The 20,050-nt window shown below is 46.1% G+C and overlaps 3 protein-coding genes across 5 annotated transcripts in view; 2 read left to right on the forward strand and 1 right to left on the reverse strand.

The window, feature by feature from the left end:
• Positions 1-3,299: 3,299 nt before the first annotated feature.
• Positions 3,300-5,021, reverse strand: LOC125754666 (translation initiation factor IF-2-like). Its single transcript, XM_049107590.1, has 2 exons — positions 5,015-5,021; positions 3,300-3,880 (listed from the first exon to the last, which is right to left on the reverse strand). The coding sequence occupies exons 1-2, from the start codon at positions 5,019-5,021 to the stop codon at positions 3,300-3,302; spliced, it is 588 nt and encodes a 195-aa protein (XP_048963547.1).
• A 908-nt stretch (positions 5,022-5,929) lies between these two features.
• Positions 5,930-12,694, forward strand: TCEANC (transcription elongation factor A N-terminal and central domain containing). 3 transcript variants are annotated; one of them, XM_049107872.1, is made up of 3 exons: positions 5,930-6,061; positions 8,942-9,194; positions 11,611-12,694. In XM_049107872.1, the coding sequence occupies exon 3, from the start codon at positions 11,619-11,621 to the stop codon at positions 12,663-12,665; it is 1,047 nt and encodes a 348-aa protein (XP_048963829.1). In that variant the 5' UTR covers positions 5,930-6,061; positions 8,942-9,194; positions 11,611-11,618; the 3' UTR covers positions 12,666-12,694. The 3 variants fall into 3 exon arrangements, with proteins under 3 accessions (XP_048963829.1, XP_025292500.1, XP_025292519.1); XM_025436715.2 differs by having other exon boundaries at positions 5,934-6,061; positions 9,139-9,194; XM_025436734.2 differs by lacking the exon at positions 8,942-9,194 and having other exon boundaries at positions 5,934-6,061.
• The window catches only part of RAB9A (RAB9A, member RAS oncogene family), a 52,300-nt gene continuing 38,183 nt past the window's right edge, over positions 5,934-20,050 (forward strand). The window contains exon 1 of the mRNA XM_025436750.3: positions 5,934-6,061. The gene's annotated coding sequence lies outside the window, so the exon portion shown is untranslated. The remainder of the gene's footprint in view (positions 6,062-20,050) is intronic.

A 20,050-nucleotide genomic window follows, 5' to 3' on the forward strand; every position in this document is an offset into this window, starting at 1 on the left:
GAAAGCCTGGAACCCTCATCTTCCCCACATCTGTTGGTGTCTCTGGACGCCCATGGAAGTTTCTAGGTCCCCCTTTCCTATCCATGTCCCTTTAAAAATCTTTTTCTTCGGGTGTCCAAGCTGCAGTCACACCGGCTGAATGGGAGGCACTTTGTGCTCTCCCTCATTTTTTGGCTCCTTCTCAGATTTCTAGCAGTGCCCTCTTGCGACAGCCTATGTGCACGCGTGTGGCTGCCACCAGGCAAACAGCAAAGAGCTGCCTTCAGCATCCCCTGCTCTCTCTTTGCTCTCTTTCTCCCCTCCTCGGTGTCTTGTGAACTCATGTCTCTTTCTGGATACCTAGAACCTTCCATTTCAGTCACCCCTGAGATCTCAGAAGAATCCAATCTTTCACACGTTTCATTCTTGCCCCTTTCACCCCTGTCAACACTCACTTGTCCTCTGTCCCATTGCGCTGGTCTCCGACAGGTGAAGGGAGGCCACGGGCATCAGATAACTCAGGTGTAGGGCATCAAGGGCTGCAAGTGTAACCTTTCTGATACCTGTTCCTTTATAATCGCAGCTGTCAATGCTTTAATCTGAAGGAGCGGGTGCGAAGGCAGTTTCAGCACCATCTAGGATCAGGGGTGCTCTTCTGATTGGCCCTCCGATCACACAGCTACATTAGGATGGGGGCCGTGTCAGCTAGTGTTTGCTGGTAGCAGGCCCCAGAACCAGACCTCAGCTAACGGCAAAGGGAAGTGATGGTAAGGAGACAGGAATGGGCAGGTGCACGGGGAGACCGGCACCCCAGCCTTGGAAACGGGCTGCTGGGCTGGAAGCGGACTGTGGGGAGAAGCCACTGCCGCCCAGAGGGCCAACATCACTGGGACGGTCTTGTGACACACTGGTCTCCGCATTACTCTGCTCAAAACTGACATTTGGGGTGTGGGGGGGTATATAATGGGCCCGCTTGCTCGTGCAGCCACCCCGGCTAACAGACAGCCCCCCCCCAATGGGTGTTCAGAAGGTGGGCCAAAAGCCACGTGGTCCAAACCCACCAAAGTCCGCCCCAACTGGTAAAAGCTGGTATCGAGTGCATGCAGTTGCCCCACCGCCTACCAGTTCAAGAGATTCCCTCCTGTCAGAGCAAAGAAGTTGACGCCTTTGTTCTCTTCAGCAACTAGAAAACTAGGCAGTTTTGGGGTCGGGTTTGAAATACATAACTATGAACACTATTATCTGAGCCAAACGATGCAACACCTACAATCTGTTAGGTTGTTGCAGGGGGACAATGAGGCCGATGTGTGTCTCAGGCACTGTCAATCAGAACGGCAGACTTCCAGCCACAGGTGTCTCCCCCCGAAGACTCAGAAGACCTGCAAGAAACATGGTTACCCTTTATATAGTCGTTTTTGATGAATGGCCCTTCACACGCCCGGCTCACGCCATGGCATGAGGGCTGTGGCCGATGTGTCTGGGGCCAGGCCATGAGGACAGGCCCTGAAGCCACACGGCGCAAGAATGAAAGAGGAAGTAGCAAAGACCGATGATTTCTAGTCTGATGCTGATGCCTCGCTCCTCCGATGAACTGTTGTTGCAAAAGACCTCCCTGTAAACGAAAAACCTGAGAACCAAAGTGAGGTGAGGCATTTCCTGGAGCAGCGCAAACAGGATCACCAGCCAACTGTCCTTCTGGCAACGGGACGCACGGACAGGATGAGATCCCACGCACGTAGCAGGCTTCGGCTCAGATTTCTTAGCAGAAATGCAAAAGGCAACTGAGCGGGCAGGCAGAGGTCTTTGAGCAGCGTCAGGATCCTCTCATCCCACTGCTTTTTGTACCTTTTCTATATTTTTCTGAATAAATGGCACCTTTGAAGCATCCCTAGTAACAAAGTAGTATAAATGTTGTTTTGTTGCTTCTGGACGTCCGTCCTTTGATACGCACCAAGTGACAGGAGCCGTGCTTGCTGGCCTTGCACTTCTCTGCTAATCTGTGGTCATAAGTCTGTCGTAGAATGACTCATTCTAAAGAAATGAGCAAGAGGGACCAACGGCGTGGAAAAGAATAAGCCGTATGGAAATGACCCCAGATTACGGCAGGTAGAAGGGGGTGTTAAATGAGACTTCTCTTGACTCAGGGTTTTGCCCAGGGCCCCAAAGTTGAGCATAGGGCTGAGTGTCCTCTGGTTCTAAAGAGACACAGTGTACCATCCGTACAGGCTAGGTGGAGAGCCCGAAACTACTTCTGCGTCCTGTGGTTCCTCACCCCCCTTCAGCTCGTGTATAGGAGAAGGCAAGAGTGGGAGAGGGCTGTTAGAATTGTAGAAGCTTATCTTATTACTAGATGGTTAAAAAAGCCAGCCTAATCTAATATGGAAACTTCAATCAGTCATCCAATTCAAAGCTCTGGCTCCCTCTCAGTTCAGGTGTGACCTGTAACTCTGTGGAAGAGCAAAGGGAACGTTATGTGGATTAAGTTCTTCACTCTCCTATTGCACACTTTCTGCACTATTTTCTGGTTTCTCCAGGGTAAGGGCAGCAGGAGGAAGGGATGGTAATACAGGTCTGTTTAGAGTCAAATGTCCACCTTTGTCTTCACATGACCTTCACTCAACCCCAGTGTCTTGTCTTCTCTTACAAGGATTGTCTCTCGTTGGATTTGGGGCCCAACCCAGTGATCCAGGATGGTCTCATCTTCAGATCCTTAATTATATTTACAAAGCCCCCCCCCCCATTTTTTCCCAAGTAAAGTTGTCTGGATAGGTTTGGGGGAGGCAGATTTAGGAAGTGGCTGTATCTATCTTGGGGGCCGGGGCACCATTCAACCCACAACACTCATCAAATTGTTTCATTGAACCTGAAAGTGACCGGGAAAGCTGCGCGGTTTGCTCAAGCTCCAGCCCTGGAGCAGCCAAGGGGCAGGAGAGCCAACAGAGCAGCGGTGAGAAAAAATGAGTTTCTTGTTATACCCTATGGAGCGTCCCTGCTCGACCAATTAGATTCATTGGTGTCTCACTTAGTTCTTGTGATAGAAACCATCGTACGGCAGTAATAGCCGTTGGAAACTAAAGCCCCGAGTTTTACCGTCGCTTTGATTTTATCGGACCGTTGCAGGGAGAGGATGTGTCCGGATGAGCGGTGCCACGGCCACCTGGTGAATGTTCAGTACTTCCTTACCAAGGGACGCGGGCTAGGGCTGCAATACATACTTGTTAATTAATTACTGCATGAAATCAATCGCATCCGGCCACCGTTTTGTCAACCGTTCAGCTGAGCACTGCCTTGACTGAAAGCACAAAGCGTACGCCGTGGAGTTAGTTCAACACACTTCGCAGCTGAAAAACGCTCCTGGGGGCGGCTGCCTTCAACTCAGGAGGCCCCGGGGCCACGTCGCCCGCCACGCCCGGGGCCGCCCCACAGCGAGCGGCGGCGCGGGCTTGACGGCCGCCGGTCCCTCTGCGCAGACGCCACGTACCCAGCACGCATGCGCCCGGCCTGCGGTCTCCAGCCGCCGGCCTCGGATTGGTGGAGCCTCGGTGGCCCCGCCCCGCGTGCCGGAAGCTCTGTCCCGGCGCCGACGTCTCCGGAGATTCCCGGGCGTGTGCGCTTCTCGGTGAGCGACGCTCTAGGTTGTCGCGTGTGTGTGCCCGGCGGCGCTCGGGGACGCGCACCCCTGTTCGGGGACGCTCACCGCTGCTCCGGGAGGGCGCGGGGGGCCGCGGTGCGTCCCGGGGCGGGCGGGCCCTGTAGCGCCCTCGCGCCTCTTCTCGGGCTGACGTCGCTGGGGTGGGCGGATCCCCGGGGGCCGCCGCCGCCTCCGAGCTGGCGGCCCGCGCCCCTCTCCCGAACCCGAGTCCCCGCGGGCCCTTGCGCTGCTCCCTTCCGCCCTCTGCACCTGTGCCGGGGGGCGTCCTCACACGAAGGGGCACTAGCGCAGTGTTGCGTGGCTGTTCGGAAACCGCGGCGCCCCGACCCAGCGTTTGGCATCGGTTCTCTCCCTGGGGGAAGGGGCTCCCCTGTGTAGCTGCAGAGCTGTGCGTGGGTTATGACTAGAAACAAAATTTCTCTTTGATCGCTCGTGTCCCCCGGGGATTAAGCCAGATGTGTGCAGATGTGTGCAGCGTGCCCATATTAGTTAATATTAACAAGCTTTTCTATGCATTCAGTACACAGATATGTAGGGCCTGCACCTGCCCGCCCGGCATAGACTCATTTTCATGTATATTCAGAAGCTGGGGCAATAGGTGTGCACGTAAGCGTTATCTGTATTAGCATATGCTCTAGAACTGTGTTGTCCCATAGGTAACCACGAGCTACATGGAGCACTTGAAATGTTCCTGGTCCTAATTGAGATGCGTCAGAGTGTCAAACAGCGAATTTGGGGGAAATAAGTATGAAAAAGAGAATGTAAAATATCAACAATTTGTTTTTATTAATTACATGTTGAAGTGGCAGTATTTTGGATACACTGGTTAGGTAACATGCTGTAACCTTCACTTGTTTATTTTTTTAACGTGGGTACTAGAAAATTTTAAATTTTAAATTTTATCTGTGGCTTGCATTGTATTTCTGTTGGATAGCACTGCTTTAAAAGGGCTCAGCAAACTGTGGCCTACAGCCAAATCCAGCCTACCTGTCTTTGAAAAACATTGGAGCAAAGCCATACTCATTCTTTTATGTGTCGTCTATGGCTGCTGTTCCTGCTACCAGAGCAGCAGACTTGAGTAGTCCATACAGAGACTGGATGGCCTGCACAGCTTACAGTATTTACTATCTGGCCTTTTCCAGAAGAAGTTCGCCAACAAACAACAAAGTTCTGTACAACAGTGCCTGCCATGGAGATCCATGTCACGTGAATCTTTTAATTATAGTCCTGTGTAATTGTCATGTAGGCTTACTGTGTGACAGGCATGGCTCTAAGGACTTTATAAGGACTATCTCATTTATTTCCCATATTAAGCCTAAGATGCGGAATTTCCCCAGTTTTGTAGATGAAGAAACTGAGGCACAGAATCATCAAGAAACTTACGGAACATGCTCAACGCCCCTCGGCTTCTGTGAACTCTAGCTTCTTGACCCTTCTTATCCCCACAAGCTTGATCTCTGCAGTCCACTCAACCCACAGTGGGCACCATGGTGCTGCTGCTGCTACTGCTGCTACTCCTTTTTGTTTTGTCTTTTACATAACTTTTCGAACTAGAATTGAGATGAGGTTGGCTCATGTGGAAGAAGCTGAGGGGCAGTGAGCTTAGGTGCAGTGGGTACGAGCAAGCTGGTCTGTAGTGGAAAGAATGAAGTGTACAGGGGCGCCTGGGTGGCTCAGTCAGTTAGGCATCTGCCTTTGGCTCAGGTCATGCTCTTGAGGTCCTGGGATCCAGCCACGCGTCAGGCTCCCTGCTCAGGGGTGTGTCTGCTTCTCCCTCTGCCTCTGCCCCTCCCCTCTGGTTGTGCTCCACCCCAAATAAATAAAAAATCTTGAAAAAAAAAAAAGAATGGGGCGTACAAGCAGAGAGGAGAGGAAGCATTCTGGATCCTCTTTTCTCATTTAATAAGAATTTGTTGAGTAATAGTAAGAACTGGCCAGGTGTCTGCTGGGCGTGTCTCCGTGAATGAAACAGACATCATTCTCTTATGGTCTTGTGGGGAAAGCAGACAATAAAAAACATTTTAGGGACGCCTGGGTGGCTCAGTGGTTGAGTGTCTGCCTTCGGCTCAGGGCATGATCCTGGGGTCCTGGGATCGAGTCCTGCATTGGTCTCCACGCAGGGAGCCTGCTTCTCCCTCTGCCTGTGTCTCTGGGTCGCTCTCTGTGTGTCTCTTGTGATTAAGGAGAATCTTTAAAAAATAATTTTAATGTAGTCCGCACAGTGAAAAGCCATCACAAATATTTGATTTTTTTAAAGACGTTTTTAAATTAAAAAAAATTTTTATGATTTTTTTTTTTAACAGGCTTCCTCATCTGGAAGATGGAGATAAGCCACATACCTGACTTGGGGTCATCGCAAGGATGGAGATGACATAAATGTGTGTGGCACGTACAGTTCAATAAATGTACATTGCCTTCTGCTGTTAAGAGGTAAGGGAGGGAATAAGTCCGGGGAACTGGGTGCATCGTGACGCTTAAGACATTGCAACCACCAGTTATAATTGTAGAGAAGAGTCTCAGGTGAGCTGTGCACAGGAAGTGTTTTTAATATTTCCTAATGGGGCTCAGTCAGCAAAATCCAAAAGCAGGGAAGTTCTATACATTCACTGGAGGAGCAGGTCAGGAGCTGTCTTTGGGCTGATGGCAGTGTAACTGAGTCGGTCCTGTAGCAGGAGGGCCTTGTGCTAGTATGTGTATAGAGCAGTGGCAGCAGCTCTGCTTTAAATCAGAGTCACTTGGGCAGCTGAGAAAATAGCCAGGCCTACCCTCAGGGATTCCCATCCATTCTTTCTGGGACAAGGCCCTGGCATTGTTTTTGTTTTTGCTGTTTAATTTCTCCAGATGATTGAGGTTTATGGTCAGGCCTGATGCCACTCGTGGTGAGAATTAGGCTTAGCTCAGGGAGTTTCTGACAAAAGACACAGAACTGTGAAATGGTCAGTGCCTTTCTGTGGTTCAGTGAGGTCATGAGGAAGGCTGAAAGGGGCTTTTTTTTTTTTTTTTTGTAAAAGATTTTATTTATTTATTCATGAGAGACACACAGAAAAAGGCAGAGACAGGCAGAGGGAGAAGCAGGCTCCCCGTGGGGAGTCCAGTGTGAAACTTGATCCCAGGATCCCGGGATCATGCCCTGAGCTGAAGGCAGACGCTCAACCACTGAGCCACCCAGGTACCCCTGGAAGGAGTTTTTATTACCCAGCCAAGGACCTTGGAGCACCATCCTGAGACCAGAGAGGAACCTTTGAGGGGCTTTAAGTAGGAAAATGAGGGAATGGCTTGATGAGATCTGTACTAGAGGATGATCCCTCTAACAAAGTGCCATGAATCAGAATGAATGCAGTGAAGAAGCCTTTAGAGCCGGCCCCCAGATGGTCGGAAACCCAGATTCGAGTCCAGTATTCCTGCTATGAATGTCCTCTAGCGGCCCCGTCTATCCTTTGGAGATACCCTGTGTTATAAGTGGCCAGTTTCTTGTCTGTATTCCTTCCACTGGGCTGTCCGCTTCCTCAAAGCAGAGAATGTCTTTTTTTTAATTTTTTTAAAAGATTTTATTTATTTATTCATAGAGACACACACAGAGAGAGAGAGAGAGAGAGAGAGAAGCCGGCTCCATGCAGAGAGCCTGACGTGGGACTCGATCCAGGATCAGGCCCTGGGCTGCAGGCCGCGCTAAACCGCTGCACCACCGGGGCTGCCCGAGAATATCTCTAGGCTCAGCATCTAGTATGTACTAGATACGTAATAAATATTTATTGAATGAACTCTGTAGAGCTGTCAACTGGATACACAGCTTACTTATCTTCTTAGGGCAATTCTCAAAATTTTGCGTCTCAGCTGCTTTCACAGTATTCCCTCCTAACGGCAATAAATGCTTCATATCCACATCATTGTCCCATAGGGGGAATAGAAAGTTTGACAGGATTTTGGGCAGCCCGAGTGGCTCAGCGGTTTAGTGCCGGCTTCGGCCCAGGGTGTGATCCTGGAGACCCAGGATCGAGTCCCACCCACATCGGGCTCCCTGCAGGGAGCCTGCTTCTCCCTCTGCATGTGTCTCTGTCTCTGTCTCTCTCTCTTTGTATCTCTCGTGGATAAATAAATAAAATCTTAAAAAAAAAAAGTTTGACAGGATTTAAATGCTGTTAAAAATAATGGAGAAGAATGGAAAACAGTATGGCAGTTCCTCAAAAAATTGCAAGTAGAATTACCATATGACCCAGCAATCCCACTTCTGGGTATTTACCCAAAAACATTGAGAGCAGGGTCCCAAAGAGATACATGTATACCCATGTTCATAGCATTATTCACAATGGCCAAAGGGTGGAAGCAACTCAAGTGTTTATTAGTGGATGAATGGCTAAGTAACATGTGGTCTATATATCCAATGGAATATTAATAACATTCTTACTAATGTTAATTTATTATTATTTATATTTCTTTAATTCATTGATTTATTATTAATGTTAATATTCCATTGCATGTATAGACCACTTGTTCCAGGACACCTGCTACAACACAGGTGAACTTTGAGAACATTATACTAAGTGAAATAAGCCAGTCACAAAAAGCCAAATACTGTTTGATTCCACTTACATGCAGTAGGTAGTCAAAATCATGGAGACGGAAAGTAGCTTGATGGTTGCCAGGAGCTATGGGGGAGAAAGGAACAGGGAGTTGTTGTTTAATGGGTACAAAGTTTGTTTTGCAAGAGAATAAGTGTTCTGGAGGCTGGTTGCACAACAACATGAATGTACTTAACAATTGAACCATATGCTTAAAAATGGCTAAGATGACAAGGCCTTTTTTTTTTTTTAAGATTTTATTTATTTATTCAGACACAGAGAGAGAGGCAGAAACACAGAGGGAGAAGTAGGCTCCCTATGGGGAGCCCTATGTGGGACTTGATCCTGGGTCTCCAGGATCATACCCTGGGCCGAAGGCAGGCGCTAAACTGCTGAGCCACCCGGGGATCCCTAAGATGACAAGTCTATGGCATGTGTATTTTACCACAATTAGAAATGGAAAAGAAAGAAATACGGAAGAGAGGTAAATAAAAGGACGTGTGAAATAAAGAGCAGAGTGCTCATGCATGAATCCATTAACGTCTATAGATGTATAGAAAGGAAAAAAAAAGTTTTGCTGGTAAAACAAACTGCTGTTCTCATCGCACTGAAGCCCTGAAGCTATTCCCCTTCAGAATCTCCTTGAGACTCTGACCGTTTGTTGAGAAATTCTGACCTGAGTTAAATATTGCCTAACCTCTTTGTGGGCACTCTAGACCTCTCTCTGATTAACCACCTTGTCAACATCCAGCAAACGTCAATCCTGATTTCTTCAGTAGTGATGCCTATGGAATGAATATGGAATGCAGGCAAGATGAGTATTTCATGTTCAAGAGGAGATTCAACTGGCTTAGACTCAGCAATTGGAGTTACGATAGGAAATTGTGAATGCTAATCTGAAGGCAAAGCCGCAGGTCACGTAACACCTATATGATATTCTGATTCCAGAGGGAAGGTGGAAGACTGATCCATCTACTGTGCCATTTTCCAATAGGCAAACATTTGTAAGTATGTGGAATTGGTCATGAAATTATATTGAATGAATCACTTTTCTGGTTATGAAAATAATATATACTCATCATAGAAAATCCAGGAAGGAATAAAAACAAAACTCATCTAAAAATTTTACCATTCAGAAAATGTCACTACCTAAAATTTTGTGTATCTGTTTTTAACCTTTTCTCTTCATATGTGATTCTTAAATAAAATTTGGATCAGACTCTATATGCTTTATTTATTTATTTATTTATTTATTTATTTATTTATTTATTTATTAGATTTTATTTATTTAACAGAGAGCATGCAAGCAGGGGGAGCAGTAGGGAGAGGTAGAAACAGGCTACCCGAGGAGCAGAGACCCCGGTGCAGGGCTCAATCCCAGGACCCCAGAATCCTAACCTGAACCAAGGGCAGATGCTTAACCCACAGAGCCACACAGGTGCCCTATATATGCTGTTTTTAAATGACAGCTTTATTCAGATATAATTTATACACCGTACAGTTCACGTCCTTAAAGTGTACACTTCAGTGATTTTTAGTATATTTACAGTTGTGCAGTTCACCACCACAGTCAACTTTAGAGAAGGTTGCTTACTTTCTTCAAAAACTCTGCACTTGTTGACAGCCACCCCCCTTTCATTCCACCCCACTGCCCCCCTCATCCCTCTGCCCCAGTCCTAGTCAACTACCAGTCTATTTTCCATCTCTATAGATTTGCCAATTCTGGACATTTCATATAAATGGAATCATACAATATGTGGTCTTCTGTGTTTTTGACATAGTGTTTTCGAGGTTCATCCATGTTGTAGTATATATCAGAATTTCTTTTTTTTTTTTTTGGCCAAATATCATTCTATTGTATGGATAGGCTACATGTTTATCTATCAGTTGACAGACATTCAGGTTGTTTCTACTTTTTGGCTATTAAGAATAATGCTGCTGTGCACATTTGTGTGCAAGTTTAGCCATTTGGGACCTTGCAGTTGCTTCAAAGTTTGGAGAAAATTCTTACATGTACAGCTTCCACATCTTTTGTTTCCCTAATGTAAACTTACAGAAGTAGAATTGCTGACTAAAAGAACATTGCATTTTACAGAACTTGTCATATGGTTTCTAAGAAGGCTGCATTAAAAAATAAAAAATAAGAAGGCTGCATTGATCTTCTCTGTGCTCCCTTCGGTGTTATTAGCCTATGTGCTTAGTGATGGGCTTTTTTTTTTTTAAGATTTTATTTATTTATGTATTTAGAGAGAGTGCATGTGCAAGCGGCAAAGGGGGAGGGAGAGGGAGTCCAGCAGACTCCCTCACTAAGGGCAGAGCCTAAGATGGGCTCTATCCCATGACCCTGAGACCATGCATGACCTGAGCCAAAACCAAGAGTCAGATGCCCAACCGACTGAGCCACCCAGGGGACCCAGTGATGGGCATTTAATATCAAGTGCTATAAAATGGAAGCCCATGAGTTTTTGAAAAGACACGGTCCATGGCATCAAGATGCATATGTCCATTTTTAGACCAGATGAGCAGATGTAGGTACAAGGGTATTAGGTAGCAAGGTTATGTACATTATGAGGAGAGAAAAATAGAATGGTTAGATAAACACCTGCCTGGGATGAGATTCACACAGATATAATCATCAAACAACTTTTTACACCTAGAAGCTAAACAAAAAAGTTAATGGAACCAAACTGGCCTATGACTAGTTGGTCCAAAGTCATAAAATGTCCAGATTGCTTAGTCTGAATGCTTACCCTGTTTTTCAGAAGACTCGGATGTCAGCACAGTGCCTATTGGCTCTTCGGGCTTATCAGATCTGGCTCCAGCTGCTTTGTAGCCTCTATTATCTCATGATTTTGTCACATTCCTTGGAACATCTAAATAGCATCCCCTTATTGCCCTGTTTCTCATTCTTGTATATTCAGAAAAGTACCAATTAAAGATGATAAAATCCACAAGTAGTTCAGCTTTATAACTGAATATGGGAAGAAATGGGCCAGCCTTGCTCACTTACCCTGTTGATGCTGACACTGGCATGATCTCATGCACAATGTGACCACCAAATTCCATCCAAAGCAACTGACCCATCTAGATCCAGAAAGACTATTAATCTGTAAAATTTGGGATGGAAAAAGTTATAGAGCTCTTCCAACAAGCTTCTTTTAAGCAACCGTTAATGCGGAAGCTGGTTACAGTGCCGCTTTTTTTTTCTTTTTCCAACTACTGAGACTCAGCCTTTTGAAACTAAACCATACCACATTGCAGATTCCATTTTCTAACAGGTCACACCCACTTGTGTTACACAACTCTTTCAGAAAACACCACATAGGTAGTTGGCAGAAAGTGCCCTGCTATTATCAGGAAGTTTGACTGGCAAACACAAGCTTGAAAAAACCAGAAACCTCTTTTCTCTTTTCCTTGCAGCTGTAAAGATGTCTGACAAGAACCAGATAGCTGCCAGCGCCTCCCTTATTGAGCAACTGCTGTCTAAAAGGAATTTTGAGGATCTTGGCAACCACCTTACTGACCTGGAGACTCTGTGTGTGACGAAAGAAGATCTCCAGGAGACCATTGTGGTCAGGGCTGTGTACAGAGTCCTCAAACACTGCCCCTCGGTGGCTTTGAAAAAGAAAGCCAAGCACTTGCTGTCAGAATGGAAAGCTCTTTATAAAAAGGATCTCCACTTCAAACCGAGGGACAAATCTTTCCCTACGGGTAGAAATGAAGAAAACTCAAGACTTTCTCATGACCCAAGTCAGGATGAGCTATCAGGCGGCTCCAGCTCTAATTCTTCATCCCACAGTGTTGCAGAAGCCTTTGAAATGATTGTGCCTGAAAATAGCACAAGTCAGACGGAACCTAAGGAGGAGCATTTCAGGAGTGGTGACCCTAAATCCACTGCCCAGAGATCCAGTGAGTTGCTGGATCCCATGGTACCTGTGAGAGCTAAATGCACAGAGCTTCTTTATGAAGCTTTAACTAGTCCTTTCACAGAGCAGCCCAAAGCTGATTTGTGGCGAAACTTTGCAAGAAAAATTGAAGAGCACATTTTTACCCTTCATTCCAAGAACCTCAAAAAATACAAAACTTGTGTGAGAAGCAAAGTTGCCAATCTGAGGAACCCCAAAAATTCTCACTTACAACAAAACCTGCTCTCTGGGACCATGTCTCCGAGAGAATTCGCCAAGATGACTGTGATGGAAATGGCAAACAAGGAACTGAAGCAGTTGAGAGCCTCCTACACGGAATCTTGCATACAGGAGCATCACCTTCCCCAAGCGATCGAGGGCACACACACAAGAAAAATAAAATGCAGACGCTGTGAGAAGTTCAATTGCAAGGTCACCGTAATCGCCAGAGGCACACTTTTCCTTCCAAGTTGGGTACGGAATTCAAATCCAGATGAGGAGATGATGACCTATGTGATCTGTAACGAATGTGGGGAGCAGTGGTACCATAGCAAGTGGGTATGCTTATAATTGTAAATAAATGTTCTCTTAACCAAGAACCAGAGTGATACCTTTTTTTTGATACCACCCTGTTATGCTTGCTTTTAAAATCTAATACAGGGGGGAAGCCCGGGTGGCTCAGCGGTTTAGCCCCTGCCTTCAGCCCAGGGCATGATCCTGGAGTCCCGGGGTCGAGTCCCACATCGGACTCCCTGCGTGGAGCCTGCTTCTCCCTCTGCCTGTGTCTCTGCCTCTCTCTCTCTCTCTCTCTCTGTGTCTCTCATGAATAAATAAATAAAATCTTTTTTAAAAAATTTAAAAAATAATAAATAAAATAAAATCTAATACACACTGTTCTTAAAACAACCCTACAAAGAAGGAAGGAAAGTCATTCGTTCAAGCTCACACCACAATCACTAAAATGTGACCGTTTGGGGAGAGAGTTGATGACTTTTTGTTTTGTGGCCACATATTACTCTGCTGTTCTCTGAGTGTGGCTGAGAGCAGCTCCTCCTGCCCTAGAGCCTGTTATAAATGCAGAGTCCCAGGCCTCGTGCTCCTGAGTCCCAACTCTGCATTTTGGCAGAGCCCCAGGTGATCCTGTTCAAGACGGTTTGAGAAGTGCTGCTTTCTCAGTAGGCCTGTAGTCCTGGGCGGCTGCCTATGAGAGTCCTCTGGGGAGCCTTGACAACCCACAGATGCTCAGGGCCCTCCCCAGAGCAATTGAATCCAAATGCGTGGGCTGCAACCCCAGGCATCACCATTGCTTTTTTTTAATTCCTCAAGGTGTTTTGAGATGCAGTCAGAGTTGAGAACTGCTCACACACAGGCTCTCACTTGATTGTCTCACAGCTCTAAGAAAAGAATGTCGCTCTGTATGATAGAGTTTTTGAATATACATAGGTGAGGTCCTGAGCCCCATGGCAAAGTCTTTGGTGCAAAATAGTGGTTTTATTAAAGCACAGGGGACAGGACCTCTGGGCAGAAGGAGCTGCTGCCCCAGGCTTGTGACACATGACTGATTATATACTTGGGAGTAGGGGGTAAGGAAAAAGAGGTTTTCTAAAGAATTTCTGTATGCACAAGAGGACCTATAAGATACTGGAGGCCTTGCCATTGTCAAGGTTGTTTTTCCCTGTAGTAAAGCATTAATATTAAGACAATTGGGAGTTTCCTTCTGGAAGTTAGGTTATCGATAGGAATGCTTTTTTTTTTTTTTAAAGAAAAAAGATTAAAGATTATATCTATTTATTTGAGAGAGAGAGAGAGCACAAGCAAGAGGAGCAGCAGAGGGAGAGGGAGAAGCAGACTCCCTGCTGAGCAGGGAGCCTGATGTGGGGCTGGATCCCAGGACTCCAGGATCATGACCTGAGGTGAACGCAGATGCTTTACCGACTAAACCACCCAGGTGCCCCAAGAATGCTTTTCTCTTATAAATCACTGAGACATTCTGTAAAATGAGGGAAACTCAGGTCTACTGGACTATATAAATTAACCATTTGTCTCTCCTTTCCTATAGCTTTAGGGCAGCCAGGAGTGCCTAGGGAATGTCACACACATGCCACTCTGGGGGGGGCCGGGGTCATGGAGGTGTCAACTTGTGCTTTGTCCTCAGCTTGCCTTCTGCTCCCTCATCATGAGGAAACGGGTCCTTAAAGGTGCCGTGACTTGGCCGAGCCAAGCCCCACTCCAATGGCTCCCACACTGTCCTCCTCCAAATTCTCCATGCAGGACCTTTAGGAATGGATTTCTGGCCATGTGGGACGAGATGAATAGTGTCTTTAGGCTCTGATGTTGGATAACCAGGGCTTGGTTACTGTCCCCTGTCTTTTCTCACTTTACAGGTGTCTCCCTTGAACCATGAAAGTTATCCTCTAACCTCGCAGTTAGAATTTTGCTTCTAGTCCCCTTGCCTAGTCAGAGGAGTCATGTGTTTGTTTGTTTGGGTTGGGTGTTTTGTTTTGTTTTGTTTTGTTTTGTTTTGCACAAGTTCTCCGGAGTATCTAAACTGTTGATGAAGTTTGGTTTCTGATGGTAGGGAGTCTTCATGTTCTCCAGGGCATGTGAATTTAGATCTTTAGGGGAGGAAAAAAGCTCTGCTAGGCTCTGAAGCCAGGACCCTGCAAATTAGACAATAGACAGACCAACAGGAGAAAATCTGTTTATTAACACATGGTGCGTGATGCATAGAGGAGAAACCTGGTGATGAAGAATTCCAGTGGAGATTAGATCGTGGGGTTGTGGGGCACCAGGGTGGCTCAGTGGTTGAGCATCTGCCTTTGGCTCAGGGCGTGATCCCGGAGTTCTGGGATCGAGTCCCACATCGGGCTCCCTGTGGGGAGCCTGCTTCTCTCACTGCCTGTATCTCTCATAAATAAATAAATAAAATCTTAAAAAAAAAGAACATGGGCTTGTATAGTAGCATCTTAACAAAGAATGAAATAAGACAAAGGCAAAGGGCTTTAGGCTTTTAGGGGCAGCAGACTGTGGGAGGGTAAATATACGGGGATGGGGGTCATGGAACATAATGTCTGTGTAGTAAGGCCTGTTTCTGTGGACTTTTCTTGCTGCCACCCCGAGGAGGTGGTTTCCTCCTTCCTGATACAGAATTCACAGCAGGAGATTACGTTCTGCCCTTAGGCAGGTGGACGGAAGGCCCAGAGCTTGTGTGGACTCGGTCTGTTCTCATGGGCTTTCAGCCTGGAATGATCATCATGCCGGATGGCGTATTTGGGGGTCACATACTCTGAACCCTTTTAGGTGTGAAGTTCCAATTCTCTTTATGTAAAAACAGGCCCTGATCTGTCAGAGGTCGTCCGTTGCCTCAGCCTTTGACTCTACCAACATTAATACATGAATTGAAGAGGAAGTTCCTTCTTTAAGGCTTTTGCAGTGTGCAACTGTTTACGCCCAGCACGCCTTCTGCGTGTTTATAGCTGAACAAGTTCTCTTTGGAGAACTTGTCAAATGTGAATGGTTACAGTTTTAAAAAGTTTACTTCTGAGTTCTTGCTGCACCTACACATTTTCGCCAGTTTTCTCCTACCCATCCTAACTTCCTGTGTCAGAGCTCTGAAGGTAACCAGATATACAGCTTGCCTGCCTCCTGACACAGTTCCCCAAACAGTGCCTAAAACTACAATATGTATGTGTGTTCAAATAGGTTTGAAGTAACCAAGGCCATGAGGCCATTGAGTGCAAATTCTGTTCCAGTATCTTTTTTCTTTTAAGATTTTATTTTTTTTATTCATGAGAGACACAGAGAGAGAGAGGCAGAGACAGGCAGAGGGAGAAGCAGGCTCGCCTCTGGGAACCCGATGTTGGGACTCCATCCCAGGACCTGGGGATCACGACCTGAGCCAAAGGCAGAGGCTCAACCTCTGAGCCACCCAGGTGCCCTCTATTCTGATATCTTTTTTCCCTGTGGCTTCCCAGGGCTGCTTATTGTGATGTAACACGCTAGTCTTTTTTTTTTTTAAAAGAGAAATTTGCAAAGTCACCTAAAACTTCCAAGTTTCACAAACTGGTTTCATGTGACTTAGAACGATCTTAAAAACTATTCAGCGGTTATAAAAGAGCACATCACATGAAAACCCAGTGTTCATGTCGTGGTTTGGTTTTTTTTGTGTGTGTGGTGGGGTTTTAAAAATTTTGTTATGCTGGAATTGGGCAAACAATTTGGAGACGAACGGAAGCATTTAAAATGGAAATTCCTTTACTCTCCAAAATGTAAAAATCTGGGTAGTCTTTCTCATTTTTTATCAACTTTTTTTTTTTTTTTTTTTTTTTTTTTTTTTTTTTAATTTTTTTATTTATTTATGATAGTCACAGAGAGAGAGAGGCAGAGACACAGGCAGAGGGAGAAGCAGGCTCCATGCACCGGGAGCCCGATGTGGGATTCGATCCCGGGTCTCCAGGATCGCGCCCTGGGCCAAAGGCAGGCGCCAAACCGCTGCGCCACCCAGGGATCCCAACTTTTTTTTTTTAAATCAACTTTGTCAGGAACTTTTGGAACAAGAATAGGCAAATAGTAACGTGGGTTTTTTTCTTTTAGCCAATGAGACAGCATTACATTTTTAAGTAGAGATAATCATTCTTTCACATTTTATGTCTTAGCCACTAAAAAGAAAGTGTTTTTCTTTAAAATTGCTTGCGGAGGTGGGGGTGGGAAAGCTTTCATTTAATTTAAAATCACTTTTATGGGAACAGCAAGTTCAATGGCCCTATGGTGGGCGGGCCAGCGGGTGGCTGACACAGACCAGGTAGGGCAAGAGTCCACCGGAGCTGAGGTCCAGTGGCAAGGGGAAGAAGGACAGAGGTGAAGTCACAAGGGCCATTGGGTTCAGTAGGGCCTTTGTCAGTCATGATAAGGACTTTGGGTTTTGTCCAAGCCGGATGGGAAGCCATTGAAACCAGGGAGTTGGTAGTGATCCTATTTGAATGGCCTTTATGAAAGTTCCCTCTGGCCGCTGTGTTAAGTTAGAGGGGGAGGGAAGCAAGGCTGGATGCAGAGATCCCCAGGCAGATGGCCATAGCAGTGGTCCAGTTGTCACGGGACTGGTTTCAAGCAAGAGTACACGGAGACTCCTCTCCCTGCATCTTTAGAGTTGACAAAGCCCTTGGTGACAGGGTTCAGGAAACCCTGCTCCAGAATCTGGTACCTTGGCATATTGAAGAAGTGGAAGGAATTTGAATAAGGGCAAGTGCAAGCAGGACTCTGCCCCTCCCTTCTCCCCTGAGGCAGGTCCTCAGACCCTCCAGTGAGAGGTGCTCTCCTCATACCCAAGGCAAGGGGCACCCCTGATCCCTGCAGAGGCAGGGACACCCAGGGGAGTCTGAACAAAGACTTTCTCGCCTTCCCCCAGCTCATGCCCTTTTGTTCTATCATAGTTCTCCCTGATGTTCCACTCTTCATCAAACCTGGTACAAAAATGCACCAGTTTAGGGGTACCTGGGCGGCTTCAGTTGGTTAAGTGTCTGCCTTCAGCTCAGGTCAGGCTCCTGGGGTCCTGGGATTGAGCCCCAGGTTAGATTCCCTGCTCAGTGGGGAGTCTGCTTCTCCCTCTCCCTCGCCTCCCCCCACCACTCGTTTTCTCTCTCTTTCTCAAATAAATACATCTTAAAAAAAAAAAAGGTAAAAAATCCCACACCGACTTAACTGTCTTTGGGGCTTCACTCTGTTATGAAAGCCCCTGTGTCAGGTAAAATCTATATTAAGTAAATGGGAATGCTTTCCTCTTGTTCATCTGTCTTTTGCTACAGAGTCCCAGCCAAGAATTTAAGTGGGGTAGAAGCAAAAAGATTTTTTTTTCCTTCCTTCTATTGGCAATTTTGCAAATGGATGTTTCATCAAATCCAACAACCACAAATTCCCTACCCATGACCCATAATAAAAACAAACTAACAGCACAGAGAGGCAGCACAATACAAGTATAGCCTGGATCTTGGTTGCCCTGGTTATGAGGAGTAACTGCATGGGGCAGAAGCATCAGTTGTTATACCTGAATCTAGAAGGGCTCTTCGCGCCTTTTCCCACATCACTCTCCTTTTGTCTGTGTTACTTTTTTTAGATAAAAAGTTGGGTACAATTGCTGCTCTGTCTCTCTCCCAGCACTTCCTGGAATGAGAGGCTCCTTTCATTCCCTATTACCATTTCTAAACACCAGTCAGGAAGCCTGCAGCTGGCAGCGCTCCACTGCCTTTGCGAGGGCGGGGTCTTCGTCTTTCAGGTCAGATGGCTTTATTTATAACTTCCCAGTAAATGCTAAATATTTTACAAAAATATTTTTAATATTTACTGTAAATGCCTAGACTGTAGAAGGCGTCATCTTGCTTTCCGAAGAGGCTACAGCCCAGAAGGAGAAAGGATGATAGCTTCATATAATTCTATTTGCATGATTATTTAAAGTGAGGTTTGCAGAGACGTTGCTGTGCATTATCGGAAATGCTGTGCAGTAGCGATTGCACATTGCTTTATTGCCCGGTGCCAGGGGCAATGAGATGATCAAGAGCCACCCCAGGCCTTGGGACCCACAAAATGACGGGGAAGTGCCAATGCCGTGGCCTGGTGGCCAGCTATCATTTTACATTTTAAAAGGTATGAGAAGGACACCGCCTGACTGATGAGGCAGGGGTACAGGGACCCAGGAGGATCAGGGAGGGCTGTGACCCTCAGGGTAAATGTGGAGATGAAGTTAGCCAGGCAGAGGAATGGGGAAGGGTATTGCATCACCTTATTTGCTAGATTCCTGGCACTTCATCTACAGCATCTCATTTAACCTTCACAGCTACCCTGCCAGCATGTTAAAGGTGAGAAATCTGAGGCCTAGAGGGATTAAGTTAGGTACCAGGGCCAGGTGAGGTGTTGTTTGGGGGCTTTGTTCTTATATATCCTTTTGCCTCCCCAAATGTCCAGACTTCCTATTAATTCCACTGTTTTCTAGTTGTGGTTTGTTTTTTCAATGACAAGAATGTGTGCTTTATAGGCTCTGTCTGCCCCAGGGCTGCATCCTTCCCTCTGATGTATAAATGCAGTTCTAAATACCATTTCCTCTAAAACATAGTGGCCGTTATACCTTCAGTCTCTGTATAAGCTAGGGAGATTATATAACAAAGGTGACAATCAGCCATGCCAAATGAACCAAGCTGTTTTGTATCTTTTGTTAAATTATTGCAAGCATCCTACAGGACAATTGAAAAAAAAAATTTATTGGGCATGTTCTTTCTTTTAAAATACAAACAAGGTGCAAATAGGAGTAGGTTCCAAGTAGTTACTTCTTCAAATGGTGGCACATATTTTAAAATATATTTTTTAAAGATTTTATTTAGGGGGCAGCCCGGGTGGCTCAGCGGCTTAGCGTTACCTTCAGCCCAGGGTGTGATCCTGGAGACCCAGGATCAAGTCCCACTTCGGGCTCCCTGCATGGAGCCTGCTTCTCCCTCTGCCTGGGTCTCTGCCTCTCTCTGTGTGTCTCTCATGAATAAATCTTTTTAAAGATTTTATTTATTTGAGAGAGAGCGTGTGCACACAAGCAGGGGGAGGGGCGGAGGGAGAGGGAGAAACAGGCTCCCCAGTGAGCAGGGAGCCCAGTGCAGGGCTCCATCCCAGGACTGGGGGATCACAACTTGAGCTGAAGGCAGACACTTAACTGACTGAGCTACCCAGGCACCCCGATGGCACATATTTTTTTAAAAAATCTAAAACAGCCATAGGAAAGTGACAGATCTAATTAATAAACAAAAATATTCCCCAATCAAAAACTTACTACTTTTAGAATATGTTCACTTTCAATATGTATAATAAATATCGAGAGAGCTCCCCTGCAGCTGCTTTTAAATCATCAAAATGGCATCATAATTTGCTAAATTCACCTTTGTGGGTAGAAACAAAAAATTAAGACATTTCCGTGGATGCCC

This window comes from Canis lupus, chromosome X (genome assembly GCF_003254725.2).
Source record: "Canis lupus dingo isolate Sandy chromosome X, ASM325472v2, whole genome shotgun sequence".
Classification (NCBI taxonomy): domain Eukaryota; kingdom Metazoa; phylum Chordata; class Mammalia; order Carnivora; family Canidae; genus Canis; species Canis lupus.

Bases quoted from the DNA above. Each gene is read 5' to 3' on its own strand.
- TCEANC (XM_049107872.1), top strand. From the start codon at position 11,619: ATGTCTGACAAGAACCAGATAGCTGCCAGCGCCTCCCTTATTGAGCAA.